This window comes from Centropristis striata, chromosome 1 (genome assembly GCF_030273125.1).
Source record: "Centropristis striata isolate RG_2023a ecotype Rhode Island chromosome 1, C.striata_1.0, whole genome shotgun sequence".
In the NCBI taxonomy this organism is placed as follows: domain Eukaryota; kingdom Metazoa; phylum Chordata; class Actinopteri; order Perciformes; family Serranidae; genus Centropristis; species Centropristis striata.
Window position 1 is genome coordinate 45,856,658 of NC_081517.1, and position 16,871 is coordinate 45,873,528.

Below are 16,871 nucleotides of genomic sequence, written 5' to 3' on the forward strand. Positions count from 1 at the left end.
CACAGGGTTAAAACTGAAGCGACCACTGTGTAAAAAAAGGAAGTGAGCTCTGTTGTGAGTGTGTGTTTATAACAGTGTATCACTCTGTTTCCTGGAATGAATCAGAGGATGAAGCCCTCCTCCCCCTGATCTCAGACTCAGCCAGCCCCTCGTGTTTCCTGGTTGCCTCCCCTCCAGATCTACCAGTGGATCGGGGGCGTGACCACCATGCTGCTGAGTGCCAGAGCTGTGAACACATGTTGTTTAGATCAGAGCTCACACTAGTTTCACTTCTCAGGAATAGAAACTGGGACAGTCGCTGCCTTTGAGAGGTGAAATGGCGCAGAAAGGAGTTCAGCTGGACCAGAAAACTTTCTCCTGTTCAATCTGTCTGGATCTCCTGAAGGATCCGGTGGCTATTCCCTGTGGACACAGCTACTGCATGGGCTGCATTAAAAGCTTCTGGGATGAAGAGGATCAGAAGAAAGTGTACAGCTGCCCTCAGTGCAGGCAGGCCTTTGCTCCGAGGCCTGTCCTGCTGAAAAACATCATGTTAGCAGCTTTAGTGGAGCAGCTGAAGGGAACTGGACTCCCAGCTGCTCCTGCTGATCTCTGCTATGCTGGACCTGGAGATGTGGCCTGTGATTTCTGCACCGGGAGGAAAACGAAAGTCTTCAAGTCGTGTCTGGTCTGTCTGGTCTCGTTCTGTGAGCAACACCTCCAGCCTCATTATGACGTGGCCAAGTTAAAGAAGCACCAGCTGGTGGAGCCCTCTGAGAAGCTGGAGGAGAACATCTACGCTGGTCAAGGTGAGGTGATGAAGATGAACACTGCAACAACCAACTGACAACAAATGAGAAATAAATAACTAGAATTAAGCAAATACATGCTCGAAACAAGTAGAAATTATCTGCCAGTGCAGTAAGTAAATGTTTCTTTGTAAGAATTCTTTAAGTAAGTAAAAATATCTGGACACTGGAAAAACAATGATGGCTTAAAATAAATCCAAATAAACTTATTTTGAGCAATTGTGGCTTGAAAAGCCCGACTGTAATAACATTAAAATAAGCCAGAAATACTAGAAACAAGCATGTTTGTTTTTCTCATTTCAGTATCTGTGGGTGGATACTGGTCGTAGAAAATGCTTTTTAATTAGCGTTCTACATGCAACTAAAACTCTCAACTGGAGCCAATATTTTAGGTAAAAACTCACCATATTCAACAGTTGAATAGATTGAAAAGCATGAAAAAGCTCACAATGTCAATCCTAAAAACAAGTCTTTAAACAAGACTGAAATCCCTGTGAAGAGGTTATTCACTCATTTTAGTTACAAAAAGACACATGTTCTTAAAATAAGCACATAAAGCTATGGTCAGTAGGTAAATTATAATCCAAACAAGGTAATTAAGATACTATTACTAGATAGAAGAAGACAATAATTGGTAAGCTTTATGTTTTTTTGTTTTTTTTGTTTTTTTCACAACGTCTCAGGAGCTGCAGCAGGAGTTTCAGTGCCACAGCCCACCACCAGAGCCGGATTCAGACAATATCTATGTGAAATCACAATGGATCCAGACACTGTCCACCCGTTACTGGTTTTATCTGAGGGGAACAGAAGAGCAGCAGTGGTAGAAACAGAGCAGCCGTATTCTGACCACCCAGACAGGTTCATGGGCTACCAGCAGGTCCTGAGCAGACAGAGTCTGACTGGACGCTGTTACTGGGAGGTGGAGTGGACTGGGACAGCAGTTGATGTAGCGGTTACGTATAAAACCATCGGGAGAGCAGGGAGGTCGCCTGGATGCAGACTTGGAGCCAACGACAAGTCTTGGGCGTTGAATTTGGACTCAGACGGCTACAGGTTTTGGCACAATAATCGTATTGTATTACATGTCCCAGGTCCTCTGTGCTCCAGACTGGGAGTGTACCTGGACCACAGTGCAGGCGTTCTGTCCTTCTACAGCGTCTCTGAGACCATGACCCTCCTCCACAGAGTCCAGACCACGTTCACCCAGCCGCTCCACGCTGGACTCTGGCTTGGTTCTCATGGAGACTCTGCTGAGTTGTTCACAAGCAAGTAGACTGAAGTCTGACTGACTTTACAGCTTGTCTTTGTTGCTTTGGTACATTTGTCAGATCAGAATTTAAATTCTCAAAGTCTCTTGTGTAGATGATAGAAACTATTTTTCACCCTTTTGAACAAATTGCAAGTGATCCTGCTGTTTCCTGCATTATTACACTGTAAAAAAAGGTGTTTAAAAACCAGATCAAACAGTAAATCTGAGGAAATGATCTTGCTGCATGGACAGATAATTGACCTTGACAAGATTTATTAAATTAAGATTATTAAATCTAGAAATAGGCATGTTGAACACTTAAAATAATAAATTAACTCTTAAAACCAGATAAAGTAAAGCTGCCAGCAGTGATGAACTGGCCCGAGCAGAGTGACCTGATGATTATTTGGTTCTTACCAAGATAAGAAAAAACTTTAGATTTAGAAGTGTTAGATCATTTATCTTGTTTGATCTATTTGGTCTGGTTTAGTTGGTTTAGTTGGTTTGGTTTAGTTGATTTGGTTTAGTTGGTTTGGTTGAGTTAGTTTGGTTTAGTTGGTTTGGTTTGGTTAAGTTGGTTTGGTTTGGTTTGGTTTGGTTTGGTTTGGTTGAGTTGGTTTGGTTGGTTTGGTTTGGTTTGGTTTGGTTGAGTTGGTTTGGTTTGGTTGGTTTGGTTGAGTTGGTTTGGTTGGTTTGGTATCATAACATTACTAGTATTAATTGTTGTAAATCTCTGAAGAATCTCATCATAGTGTACACACACCGGCAGTAGTGGCCCTTTCACTATTTACCCAGAGGACATTTCCTAGTTTATTTTCTTTGTGTTGTATTTTTTTTAGTTATTTCAGATATAAAAGTCTCATGGGAAATACTCAATAATGTCTTAGTTGGAATTACTTAAAAAGATAAATACAAATTGTTACAACTATTTTTTAAGTTGAGCCAGAGTAATTTTGTCAGAATGAAGAAGTTGACGGAACGGTCAACGTTGCTTCGTTTTACATCAGGACATGATGAAGCTCTGTCATAGACTCCAGACGGTTAAATCCTGTATTTTGTTTTTAAACTTATTTTGTCTCCTGTTTGTTGCTTTGACATCTTCTCATTAGTTGATATATATTTATATAATTGTATGTGCTGAAGGCCGTGGCTGCTCATTATAATGTTTGTTTACCTGAAGCTCGTCTCTCTGCATGACAATATCAACTCTGAATGTTTGATGAATATTAATATTGATGTGTTTGTGTTCTGTGTTTCCAGTGCAGGAGTCCTTTATTTAGTCCTTTATTTAGTCCTTTAGTTCCAAGAGAAACTATAGAACTGTAACGATCAGGATCATAATCAGTGATGTAATCCTTATCAGAGAACTGATAATATGTGAAAATACTGAAGGTTTATACAATAAACAAGGTTTTTTCTTTCTTCTTCTTTGAACAATATATTTTGTTATTTTCTTCATTCATATCATACAAAGCTGAAGGAGAAAACGTGAATCTATTATGAAATATAACTGAGGCAGTTTCCATCTAAAGTATCGATCAATATCAGACACACAGACATTAATAATTATAATAATAATACTAATTATACTGTTAACTCTGTGGAGTCTTTTGTCCATTTTTGAATCCTTTTCATGTCTTTTTTGGTCATTTTTTGTCATTTTTTGTAATTTTGTGTCTTTTAATGATTTCTTTTGTCATTTTGTGTCATTTTTTAGTAATTGTGTGTCTTTTTTTAGTAATTTTGTGTATTTTTTTGGTCATTTTGCGTCTTTTTTAGTCTTTTAGTCCAACATAAAATGTGATTTTGAAAATGTGATGTGATTTTTTCTTTCGATGGTACAATGTGTGGAATAATGACATCATTGGTGTTTAAATTGGTTTCCTATAATCTGATTTTACTACAATTCTGTTGATCAAATGTGAGCTGCAGGAGAATAAAGGTTCATTTATAACAGAAGGCCGTTCCCTATGAGTCGCTGCTGTTCTTATGAAGGTAATAAAATAATAACAGACACATTATTTCTCTTCTATTCTTCCTCAGTAGAAACCTTGAAACTCTGACGGAGGTTTGGAGGAGAGACGACATATTCTAGATCTCTGAACACGACTACTGCACTGTAAAAAATATAAAAAATGTTGTTTTTAGGGTAAAAACCAGCAGCTGGTTGCCAGAACTTTACTGTAATAAATACGGTGCAACTTTTTCTAATATTACAATAAAATGATATTAACACTGTTGATTTCACGTTTAAGATTGTCATTTTATTTCATATTTTACTGTAAAAAATAAAAAGTTTTTCCATCAATAGAAACGCTGTTCTGCCATATTATTGACCAGAAAATACTTTATAAATGCTGCATAAATTAAAGATTTTACCATTAAATATTACTGTATATTTCTGCTAGAGATATGGTGTTTAGTACATTTAACAGTGAGAAATAAAGTGTTTTTACAAAAAATAAATGCAAAAATTACAGTGGTGGCTTGTATATATATATATATATATGTGTGTGTATATATATATATTACAGTATATTTTTTGCTACAAACACGGTGTCAGGTCAGTGTATTTGACAGTGGAGTAACTTATTTAAAAAAAAAAAAACCTAGTAATTTTTTGTGTCTTTTTAAAATTAATTTTACAGCCTTTTTTAGTCATTTGTGTCTTTTGCTACAAACAAGGTGCCAGAGTATTTTACAGTGGAGTAATGTCTTTAAAAAAAAAATAAATGTAAAAAAAATCCTGTTTTTACTGATATAAACATTTACAGTGTTTCATTGTTACTGAAACTGAATTAACTCATTTATCATTTTACGTCTTTTACTGTCATGGTTTAACAGTTTTTCACCGTTAAACCTACATTTAGACATTTTTTACAGTGTGGCATTCGGAGCGTTCAGCTCATTTGCTGAAGTTGCTGTTCCTGCAGCTGGTTGCACTGATTGTAAGTTGCATCAACTAAATGAATGTGATGCACATGATGACTGTGAGTATTTCCTCCACATGCAGAAGCAGCTGAAGTCTTTAAAGCAGCTTTTAAATCTGGCCTGTCTCCAGTTAGAATAAAGAGTCAGAGAGAGAATTAAATGTGAATGTGTTCTGTGATGTTCTGCAGCTTCTGCTGTCAGCAGGATCGATGGTTCTTCCACAGCAGCTGTTCATTCATGACGCTCGCATGGAGCCACCAGCCTCCTCCAGCCTCCTCCAGCCTCCTCCAGCTGATCAATGATCAATGGCTTCATACGACTCAGGCAGCTGATGAACGAGGCGTCCACTTTATGTTCCTCACTGCAGAATAAATGTTGTTGAGAAGAGAGATGAGCTGCTTCAGCGTCAGCAGGTCAGAACAGGAAGATTTTACCAAGAAACAACAGTTTAAAGCTCACGTTCTTCCTTACATACTGTAAGATCAACTTTTTCCTCTTTTTCCTCCTTCTACAAGAAAAAAATGACAAATTTAAGAGAAAAAAATCTCAAAATTACAAGAAAAAAAATGGCAAATTTAGAAGTAAATTTTTTTTCAAATTTACGATCAAAAATTTACAAATTTGAGAGAGAAAAAAATCACAAATTATATGAGAAAAAAACATTAATTATGTGTGAAAATGTATGAGAAAAATACAAATTTACGAGAGAAAAAAATTAAGAGAAAAAAAATAAAAAATTTAAGAGAAAAAAATCTCAAAATTACAAGAAAACCCACCCCACAAATTTAGAAGAAAAAAAATTCTCAAATTGACGATCAAAAATTTCAAATTTACAAGAAAAAAATACAAATTTATGATGAAAAAAATCTAAAATTTATGAGAAAAAGACAAATTTACGAGAAAGGATACAAATTTTAGAGAAAAAAATCCAAAAATTAGGAGAAAAAAATCTATAATTTACAAGAAAAACACCCACAAATTTAGAAGAAAAAAAATTCTCAAATTTATGATCAAAAATTTCAAATTTACAAGAAATAAATTACAAATTTCAGAGAAAAAAATCACAAATTATATGAGAAAAAGATCACATATTTACAAGAGAAAAATACAAATGAATGATGAAAACAATCAACAACAAATTTATCAAAACAAAAACAAATTTATCAGAAAAGACAAATTTTATGAGAAAAAAAATACAAATTTAAGGGAAAAAAACCTCAAAATTACAAGAAAAAAATCACAAAAATACAAGAAAAAAAAATCACAAATTTAGAAGAAAAAAAAAATTACAAATTAACGATCAAAAATTTCAAATTTACAAGAAAAAAATTTCAAATTTAAGAGAAAAAAAATACAAATTTAAGAGAAAAAAATCCAAAACTTAAGAGAAAAAATCTCAAATTTACAAGAAAAAAATCACAAAATTTTCTATGATTTTTTTAACACATTTATTCCAGTTCACCCCCTTGTGTTGCCTGGACCTTTAGGAGACCTTTTCCTCTGAGCTGAGCTCAGTACAGCCTGTTTTTAACGGGACTCTTCTACCGTCTACTGTGGCCCTGGTGCAGGTAGGTAGTGGGGGGGGGAGGGGGGAGAACCAAAGGTCAAAGGTGACTAATTTTAACTTGCATATGTAAGTTAAGTTACATAACAAAGGTTCTCATCTGAACCTGAACCATGATAAACCATAAATAAACCCAACAGAGTGATGGTCTGAACAGACTGGAACCAGAAAACCTGACTGGCTCAAAATAAATAGATACTATTTTTCAAGATTAGATTTTTTTGGCAGGAAACCAAACTGATGAACTTTCCTGAAACATTCAGCATCAATACTTTAATTACCAACATTTCCTGATTATGTTAATAGAGAATATAATTCATGCAGCATTAATTATCAGCTGTAAATGAGCTGAATATAAAAAAGGTCATCTCTAGGAGACGGTCCATGTGTTTCTACTGGGAGATAAAAAACAAGTTTACCAAGTATTTTCTTCTTCTATCTAGCAATAGTATCATAATTCTCTTTAGAGTATAATTTACCTACTGACCATAGCGTCATGTGCTGATTTTAAGAACATGTGTCTTTTTGTAACTAAAAATGAGTGAGTAACCCCTCTTCACAGGGTGAGTAACCCCTCTACACAGGGTGAGTAACCCCTCTTCACAGGGTGAATAACCCCTCTACACAGGGTGAGTAACCCCTCTACACAGGGTGAGTAACCCCTCTTCACAGGGTGAGTAACCCCTCTACACAGGGTGAATAACCCCTCTACACAGGGTGAGTAACCCCTCTTCACAGGGTGAGTAACCCCTCTACACAGGGTGAGTAACCCCTCTACACAGGGTGAGTAACCCCTCTACACAGGGTGAGTAACCTCTCTACACAGGGTGAGTAACCCCTCTACACAGGGTGAGTAACCCCTCTTCACAGGGTGAGTAACCCCTCTACACAGGGTGAGCAACCCCTCTTCACAGGGTGAGTAACCTCTCTACACAGGGTGAGTAACCCCTCTTCACAGGGTGAGTAACCCCTCTACACAGGGTGAGTAACCCCTCTTCACAGGGTGAGTAACCCCTCTACACAGGGTGAGTAACCTCTCTACACAGGGTGAGTAACCTCTCTACACAGGGTGAGTAACCCCTCTTCACAGGGTGAGTAACCTCTCTACACAGGGTGAGTAACCCCTCTTCACAGGGTGAGTAACCCCTCTTCACAGGGATTTCATTCTTGTGTAAAGACTTGTTTTTAGGATTGACATTGGAGCTTTCTCATGCATCAAAACAATCACAAATTATGTGAGAAAAAAATCACAAATTTAAGAGAAAAAATACAAATGTATGATTAAAAAAATACAAATGCATGATTAAAAAAATCTAAAATTCATGAGAAAAAACAAACTGAAGAGAAAAAACTAAAAAAAAAATACGTGAAAAAAATCACTCATTTAAGAGAAAAAATATATTAAAAAATGAAAAGAAAAAAATCTCAAATTTACAATAAAAAACTGACAAATTTTATGATAAAAACTGTCCATGTCCCAGGTCCCGGCGCTGCTCATCCAGCTCCACTAGCTGCCTGTCGGGTTCTATGTGTTTCTATCCACCACTGGGTTCTACTGAGGTTCTCCAGCATCTCAGACTCATTCAGCTTCATTAGCTTCTATCCGTCACATGCAACATTTATCTGATGATCAGCTGATCTGAGAGGAGAACAAGATCTGATCCAGCTCACAGGACGGTTTCATACTCAACAACTCATTTACATCAACAAACCTCACATTCCTTCACAACCAGAGAGAGAAACAAAGAACCAGGACCAGGAGAGCTTCAGAGAGGAGCTCCTGGAGGAGGAGGAGGAGCAGGAGGAGGAGGAGCAGGAGGAGGAGGAGGAGCAGGAGGAGGAGGAGGAGGAGCAGGAGGAGGAGGAGGAGGAGCAGGAGGAGCAGGAGGAGGAGCAGGAGGAGGAGCTGAGAGAGTGAAGTGGCCTTGAGAGAAAGATGTTTCAGCGTTCAGGCTGATTTAAAGAGTCGAAAGCAGAAAATACAACCAGAGATCCATCAAATCTGCATTATAGTGTAAAAATGAGAGAAAATGTAACTGGAATCGGCCCATTCTGTTATAATATTGTCTTAAGAATAATATTATTATTTTTATTTCTCTAATTTTGCTACACTGGAACAAGTTGCTGTTTTATTAATAATAACTTTTGGATGACGACTATTTCAGTTGCACAATTTTATTGGAGTGAATAAAAATGTAAAGTTATTTTATATCTGATCCAAGATGAAAGATTGAGGAAAGATGGCAAGTGTAATCTGAAGATGCATTATTTATGTGTACCAGACGTATGCAATATGTTTGTTAAAATGTTCAATAAAAAGAATGCAAAAAAAAAAAAATAACAATAAGTTGTGAGAATGAAAAACATTGTGCTAATTAAACTGGTAACAATCATCAGTTAACCCTTCGCTCCTCTATTATTAATGTGTCGTTCTTTGCTGCTCCTCATTTGTTGCATATAAATAAACTGAGATCTCAAAGCTTTGCTCCGACATTATGAATAATTCACACATTTGATGTGAAAATGCACTCAAAGAAAATGTGAACAATGATGATACTTTAATGATACTTTAATGTAGCATCTCTGCTAACAGCAACACAATCAACTTCCTCTGAAGAAAAGACTAATTCATCACCAACATTCAGAAAACATGAATCTGACAAGAAATGTGTGACAATTACGTCCCGATAACTCCCCAAGCCGTTTAAAAACATTTTCCTGTCTACCTCTGAATGTTTTCACTACCATCAATCACACATTTAAGAGAAAAACTCACAAATGTGCAATAAAAAAAAATGAAAGAGAAAAAATCTCAAATTTATGAAAAAAAAATCACAAATTTATGAGAAAAAATATAAATTTAATAGAAAAACAATTAAGAGAAAAAAATCACAAATTTAAGAGAAAAATCTCACACATTTCTGAGAAAAATATCACAAATTATGTGAGAAAAAAATCACAAATATAAGAGAAAAAATACGAATTTTAGATAAAAACAATAAAAAAAATTTGAGAAAAAAATCACAAATTTAAGAGAAAAAATCTCAAATTTATGTTAATTAATTTTAAAGCCTAAATTTGGTTCCTCTCACACATTCTAACGCCACTATTCCATCTGAATCATTGCATATTTTAATGGATTATTGTAAAGGAGAATAAGATTCTTCTATGTTTTATTTAAAGCTCTTATTTTGACAGTCTTAGTGTAAATTCTGTGGTGGATTCTGTAAAAAAAAGCGGTTTGATTTATTTTGAAGTCTCTAACACGTTCTTACCGTAACGCCTCATGGTTTTATATTAACACTGAAGGTCAGAACTTGAAAGTCGGAACAAAGATGAAAATTCTGACATTCGTGTGGACCTTGAACGCACCATTAGCCGCCGGACTTTTTAAGGTAAACACCAACAGAACTTTACCGTAATAAATACGCTGCAACTTTTTCTAATATTACGGTAAAATGATATTAACACTGTTGATTTCACGTTTCAGATTGACATTTTATTCCATTTTTTACCGTAAACATAAAAAAGTTCTCCATCAAAAGAAACGCTGTTCTGCCATATAATTGACAAGAAAATACTTTATAAATGCTGCATAAATTAAAGATTTTACCATTAAATATTACAGTATATTTCTGTTAGAGATATGGTGTTTAGTACATTTAACAGTGAGAAAAAGGATTTTTACTAACAATAAATGCAAACATTACAGTGATGTATTGTATATATATTACAGTGTATTTTTGTTACAAACACGGTGCCAGAGTATTTTACAGTGGAGTAATGTAGATACGCAAAATGACAAAAAAAGATGAAAAAAAACCTGTAAAAAAACAAAACCTGTTTTGTCTGATATAAACATTTACAGTGTTTCATTGTTTCTGAAACTGAATTAACCCATTTATCATTTTACGTCTTTTACGTGACCACAAAAAGACACAAAATAACAAAAAAAGACACAAATTGACCACAAAATGACAAAAAAAAAGACGCAAAATGGCCAAAAAGACACAAATTGACCACAAAAAGACACAAAATGGTCCAAAAAAAGCCAACTGTAAAAATCCTGTTTTGTCTGATATAAACATTTACAGTGTTTCATTGTTACTGAAACTGAATTAACTCATTTATCATTTTACGTCTTTTACTGTCATGGTTTAACAGTTTTTCACCCTAAAATCTACAGACATTTTTTACAGTGTTTTGTGTTTTGTGATGAAATGTCTGGTCTCTGTAAACTGGGTTCTCTTCAGCCTGAGCCAACATTTAATCTCCTTTAGGGACGAGGGCAGCAGAGAGGACTGGGACTTGTGCTTTACAAGGACTCTTTGGTCCTGATGTAATAGAGAGACTCTCTCTCTGTCTGTTAGTGAGTTCTGCTGCAGATCTTTACAGGTTTCATCTCCGTTATTGAGTCCTAAAACACAGCTGCTCCCTGAAACACTAAACTCTGAGTGGTGACTCTTTAAGGCTGAGAGCTCCGAGGGACCTGGTGCTGCTTTAAAGCTGCACAACGTTTATTATTATTATTATTATTATTATTATTATTATTATTATTATTATTATAACGCTTCAGCTTTATTTCTGTCTGGATGGTTGTAGAAACCTCACAACCTCTCTGATCCATCCTGCCTGTATTCACCAATAAAACATGTTTAAATACCATGTTGGTATATTTTTCACCTATATGACCTGATAATAATAATAATTGATGTTTTATTCTGACTTACTGGATCAACATTTAGAACCAAAAAGAAACAAAGAAAAACCAACATAAATGTGATCTTGTGATTGTGTGTGATCCTGTCATCAACTCTGGTTTTATTCTAGTGGGACTCTGTTTGATTTGGCTCTTTGTGTTTAGAGGAACAATTTGGGTCATTTTGTGTCTTTTGTTGTGTGTTTTTTTGTCTTTTATAGTCATTTTGTGTCTTTTTTGGTCATTATGTGTCTTTTTTAACCATTTTTTAGTCACTTTGTATCATTTTATGTCTTTTTTTGGTCATTTTGTGTCTTTTTTGTCATTTTATGTCTTTTTTAAGTCATTTTATGTCTTTTTTGGTAATTTTGTGTCTTTTTTTAGTCATTTTATGTCTTTTTTTAGTCATTTTATGTATTTTTTTGGTCATTTTGTGTCTTTTTTTTAGTCATTTTGTGTCTTTTTTTAGTCATTTTGTGTCTTTTTGTCTCTTTTTTAGTCATTTTGTGTCTTTTTTGTCATTTTATGTCTTTTTTAAGTCATTTTATGTCTTTTTTGGTAATTTTGTGTCTTTTTTAGTCATTTTGTCTTCTTTTGTGTTTATTTTCGTCATTTTATGTCTTTTTTTAGTCATTTTATGTCTTATTTTGTCATTTTGTGTCCTTTTTTGGTCATTTTATGTCTTTTTTTAGTCATTTTATGTCTTTTCTTGGTCATTTTGTGTCTTTTTTAGTCATTTTGTTTCTTTTTTTTTAAATGTTGTGTCTTTTTTAGTCATTTTGTGTCTTCTTTTGTGGTTTATTTTGGTCATTTTGTGTCTTTTTTTTGACATTTTGTTTCTTTTTTTAGTCATTTTTTAAAACACTATCATGCTCAATAAAGAATGTTAAATGTGTCAAATGTGACCAAAGGTGTCAAATCTACCATATAAGAGGGTTCCATCCAGTTCTATCATTTGATACTAAATCTATTTGAGCTTGTCTCCAGTTTTACTTGGTATATCATCATCAAACTGAAACTGGCCTCATGGAGTTTACAGCCAGAACTTTAGAGGTAAATTTATAATAAAGATAAATGTTTTCTAGTCTGGATGATTTGGAGCGTTTGGAGACTTTAGAGGGTTAATAAAGACTCGGCAAGGAAAAAAAGTGATCTTTGCAGCTCTGAAACAACTTGTTGTGATAAAGTTACAAACCTCTCTGCTGCTTCAAATGTTTTATTAATGTTTAATGGTTTTTAATGCTTTAAATGTTTTATGAATAAAGTCCATCTTTGCAATAAAGTGAGATGTTGAACAGGGTTGTATAAATGATCTCCCCCTCGTGTGGATGTAAACCAGAATGTTAGAGATGAAAAACTTAAAAAGGATATTAGGCCATCTCATATTCACCAAATGCTTTACATTGAACAGAGGTGTCTGTAAACATGCAAATTAAAGTGCATAAATATAATAACACACATATATTAGTGAGTAATTACTTTAAAAAATCATCCAAACCACATTTGCTCTACATCCACCATCAAAAAATACACATAAAATATTAGTTTTTACTGATTCACGGCGATATATAATAACATTATAATATAATGAGACGACCAGTTACTTTGTAAAAGTCTCTAAAAGTGTGAGTGAGTATTTGATTTGGTTCTCAGGGTTCTAGGATCTAGATTATGTCCATTATTGCACCTGGTTCCAATGGGAAAGAAATGTTTAACCAACTGCTGGCAGCCATTTTTAAAAATGGCTGCCATGGCAACCAGGGTCAGAGTTTGTGATGGTCCAATATCCCGTTTTGTTCCCAATATAATCATCAACACATCTGGCAAATTTGGTGTTTTTATCACAAAATGAACTGTTGGTATGATATATTGAGCTCTGCTGCTCCATAGATAACCTATTGTTCATTTTGTGATAAAAGCACCAAATTTGGTACATTTATAGATTAAAATATTTAGAAAAAGTCTGGATGTTCACATTCTGATGACCACATTCAGCTGTTACCAGCAGATAGAACCTGCTGGTCACGTGTTTACAACAACACAAATTTAAGAGAAAAAATCTCAAATTTATGAGAAAAAAGACATTATATGAGAAAAAAACAACTACTTCTGTCACTTTAGGTGTAAGCAACAAGAACAGCATCACTAATTCTCTCTGTCAACACACACGAGAATTATACGTAGAAGCATCGATGGATTACTGAAAGGACTCCAGAGACCAAATACAAACTACAAATCAGACCACAAACACACACAATGAACAAAACAACCTAAAAGAGACACAAAACCACTACAAAGAGACACAAAACCACTACAAAGAGACACAAAACAACCTAAAAGAGACACAAAACAACCTAAAAGTGACACAAAACAACCTAAAAGAGACACAAAACCACTTTAAAAGAGACACAGTAACCACAAAGAGATTCACAATGACTAAAGAAAAACAAAATGAGAGGAAACATCTACAGACAAAAAACAAAAAACTGCAAAAGTCAAAAATAACTAAAATTGGACTCAAAATGACTCAAAGATACAGAAAACAACTACAAAGAGACACGAAAGGACTTTTTCATATCTGTTCTATGGGCCCATTAGAGTCACATTGGTAGTGTGTCTGTGGTTATCTGGTGACTATAAATCTTCTACCTGCAGCATCTCAAAGGAAGTGGTCAGACTTTTCTTTCCTCCTGTTCTTCCTGCTTCGCTCGTCTCGTCTCGTCTTCTGTCTTATACTTTAAAAGACTCTCTCCAAACTAAAACAAAGCATGGCTTTGATCAACTGGTCTCTCAACGCAGGGAGAGGTGGAGAGTCATGTTCCTGGTGGTTCTCTCTGTGGAGGACATAGAAGATCTCTATCTATAAAGAACCTTGATAACAGGGTTTTTACTGATTGGATCAGGCTTTGCTCTGGTTTATCGAGATACACAGTAAACAGTGACAGCTGTCCAAAGCCCCATCAGGCTGCTGAGATGATTGATACGATGGGCAGAGCTGTCAGAACTCAGACTGTGGTCACAAACAGAACTTTGGATAAAATCTTGGAGCGACTGATCGCCCTGGAGAAGCAGTCTGGACATTATGGACAAGATGAGTAGCAGAACATTGCATGCTCCCACTTTCGCCTAAATGGTAAATGGACCTGCACTTATCTAGCACTTTTCTAGTCACTTTGCGACCACTCAAAGCTCTTCACACTACAGACTGACTCATTCACACATTCATCCTGGTGGCAGAGGCTGCCCTAAACCTGCCACCAGCAGGAATTCATTGATGAACGCAGCATCAGGAGCAATCTGGGGTTCAGCATCTAGCTCAAGGATACTTGGACATGTAGCTGCCATGGTCGGGGATCGAACCACCAACCCTCCGATCACTGGATGAATGCTCTACCAACTGAGCCCAAATCCCCCCCCCCCAACCTCCCACAGACACCTGTTGACTGTCTGCTGCTGTCTGGGGGCTAGCAAGGTTGTCTCCATAGCAACCGCTATGTTATCGCTTTTTGTCATTCTGATTTTTGACATTCTGAGACGGGACTGGTTAGGTTCTGGACAAGGTGGATCTCAGGCTAACACACTCGAACTCCCACATATATACAGATACGCACACTGTTCCTGTTGTGAAGTGTATTATGTATGTACGTGTTTATGTTGCTGAGGTTTTTTCTTTGTATTTTCCTCCTTTCCTCTCCTCACATTGTCCTGTATTTCCGTTTCTTCATCTCTGTCTTCCTGTCCTCTTCACCTCTGTCGTATTGTTTGTGTGTTTTATACGTTTTGGACGGGTTGATGGCAAATTTCGTTGTACTAATACTTGTTACTATGTGCAATGACAACAAAGGCTTCTGATTCTGATTCTGATTCATGTTGGTTTGTCTGTTTGTCAGGAGGATTCAGGAACAGATCACTTCTCCTGAAGAAAAAACTTTTTCAAGTTTTTGTCTGTAAACTCTGAGTGCCCTTCTAGTTAATAATGCAAATACTTTTACACTCAATAATATGAGCAACAAATAACATTTTTCAACTTGTGACTTGCCCTATATTGCTAAAGACTGAATGAAGCCTTTAACATCATCAAATCTATCTTTGGATTCTGTTTAAATCTACAAAATGAATCTATGAGCCGTATGTGTTCACTTCTCTCCCCACAATGATTCAGCACAGTAAAACACTGGAGCATCCACACACTAAAACATCTCAAATCTTTCATCCAGGCCTGAGAAACACAATCATTCCACTCCCATGTTAACCCACTTCCACTTCTGGACACATTTTGGCCGCAAACTCGAGCAGGCGAGAGTCTAATGGGGAGGAAGTTGTTTCTGGAGGGAGTCCAACGAGGCCAACACAAGCTGCTTGATAAACAGCGCTGTCGTAGCTCGCCGTTAATGTGCAGGCTTTGGAGAATTATGATGAGGTTAGCTTAGCGCCTAGTGGAACACATAATGCCACCAGTATTTGTTTATGTCACTTTAGGTTTTAATGAGAGGGGGATAAGTTAGTGAATGACTCTCTGGTGAGGCTGGACATCAATAAAACAATGTTCCAGTCTGAGAAGTTATGAGCAATAGATTACAGAGCTAAAGGTCGAGGCCGAATCACTCACATCTACATACATGGACACGGTGAGGGCAGTAATGGCTCCAGATGAAGCCGTCTGCAGAGTTTGGTCAAACTGCTGCTGTGTGCTATCTGTCAGGTCGGGCTCTTTAAAATCTCTTTATTCAAAAATACAGCAAGGAAAACCTCACAGTGAAAGAAAAGGGCTATGAAACTCCTCCCTCTGAGTGGAAATCTAACAAAGAAACGTCGCTTCTAAGGAGGAAAAAACACTGAAAACTATCTACACTAAATAATATTAATCTAAGATAAGGGGAAAACTCTCAAGGGGAAAACGATAAAATAAAAAAAACCTACAAACGATAGGCGCTCCAAAAGGGAGGAACAAAACCTGATAGGAAAAAATAAAAGATTCTACACGTCACACAATATGATCGTCTGTACGCTTCAATGGGAGTACAATGTGATTGGCTGTAGTCGTAGCAACCGGCTGTAGTCATAGCAACGATTGTCTGTGGCGAAACCGACGTTCAAGTTCTGCGTATTTGTCTGCTAAGCAGCAATAAACTGCTTTTTATTTTGACTATAAGGGTGTGTGGACTCCTGTGAATGTACATAAAAAAAGAATAATTGTGTTTTTGTTGGATATGTGTGTATAAATACACAAATACACAGACAGATAAGTGAAAAATAGCTTACAAGTATATATATACGTTGCTGTACATAACGTTTTTTGTGATGTAATCAGTAGCAGACGAAGGACCCCGAGCCGGCCTGGTAACCAGGGCCGGCTCTAGGCGACATAGGCGGTCGCCTAGAGCGCCATCTGCTGGAGGGACGCCGCCAGTCACCATCGAGGGAGACAAAAAACAAAAAACAAAGCCCTCCCTTCGTGTTCTGTCTTGAAAATAATAAATATTAACAAAATAAATAAATACATAAACAATGACATTTTCTCACTTGTGGTGCTGAGTCACGTGACTTGTGGTCATTGCCTTGCCCCCCTTTAGACGGTCAGATCAGCCCCCCTTTAGACGGTCAGATTGGCCCCCTTTAGACGGTCAGATTGGCCCCCTT

The 16,871-nt window shown here is 36.3% G+C and overlaps 1 protein-coding gene across 1 annotated transcript; it reads left to right on the top strand.

Moving 5' to 3' along the window:
• The first annotated feature begins 284 nt into the window (after nucleotides 1–284).
• Nucleotides 285–3,866, top strand: LOC131979917 (tripartite motif-containing protein 16-like). Its single transcript, XM_059343996.1, has 2 exons — nucleotides 285–788; nucleotides 1,472–3,866. Exons 1-2 carry the CDS (start codon nucleotides 317–319, stop codon nucleotides 2,059–2,061), a joined length of 1,062 nt encoding a protein of 353 aa, XP_059199979.1. The 5' UTR covers nucleotides 285–316; the 3' UTR covers nucleotides 2,062–3,866.
• The last annotated feature ends 13,005 nt before the right edge of the window (nucleotides 3,867–16,871 follow it).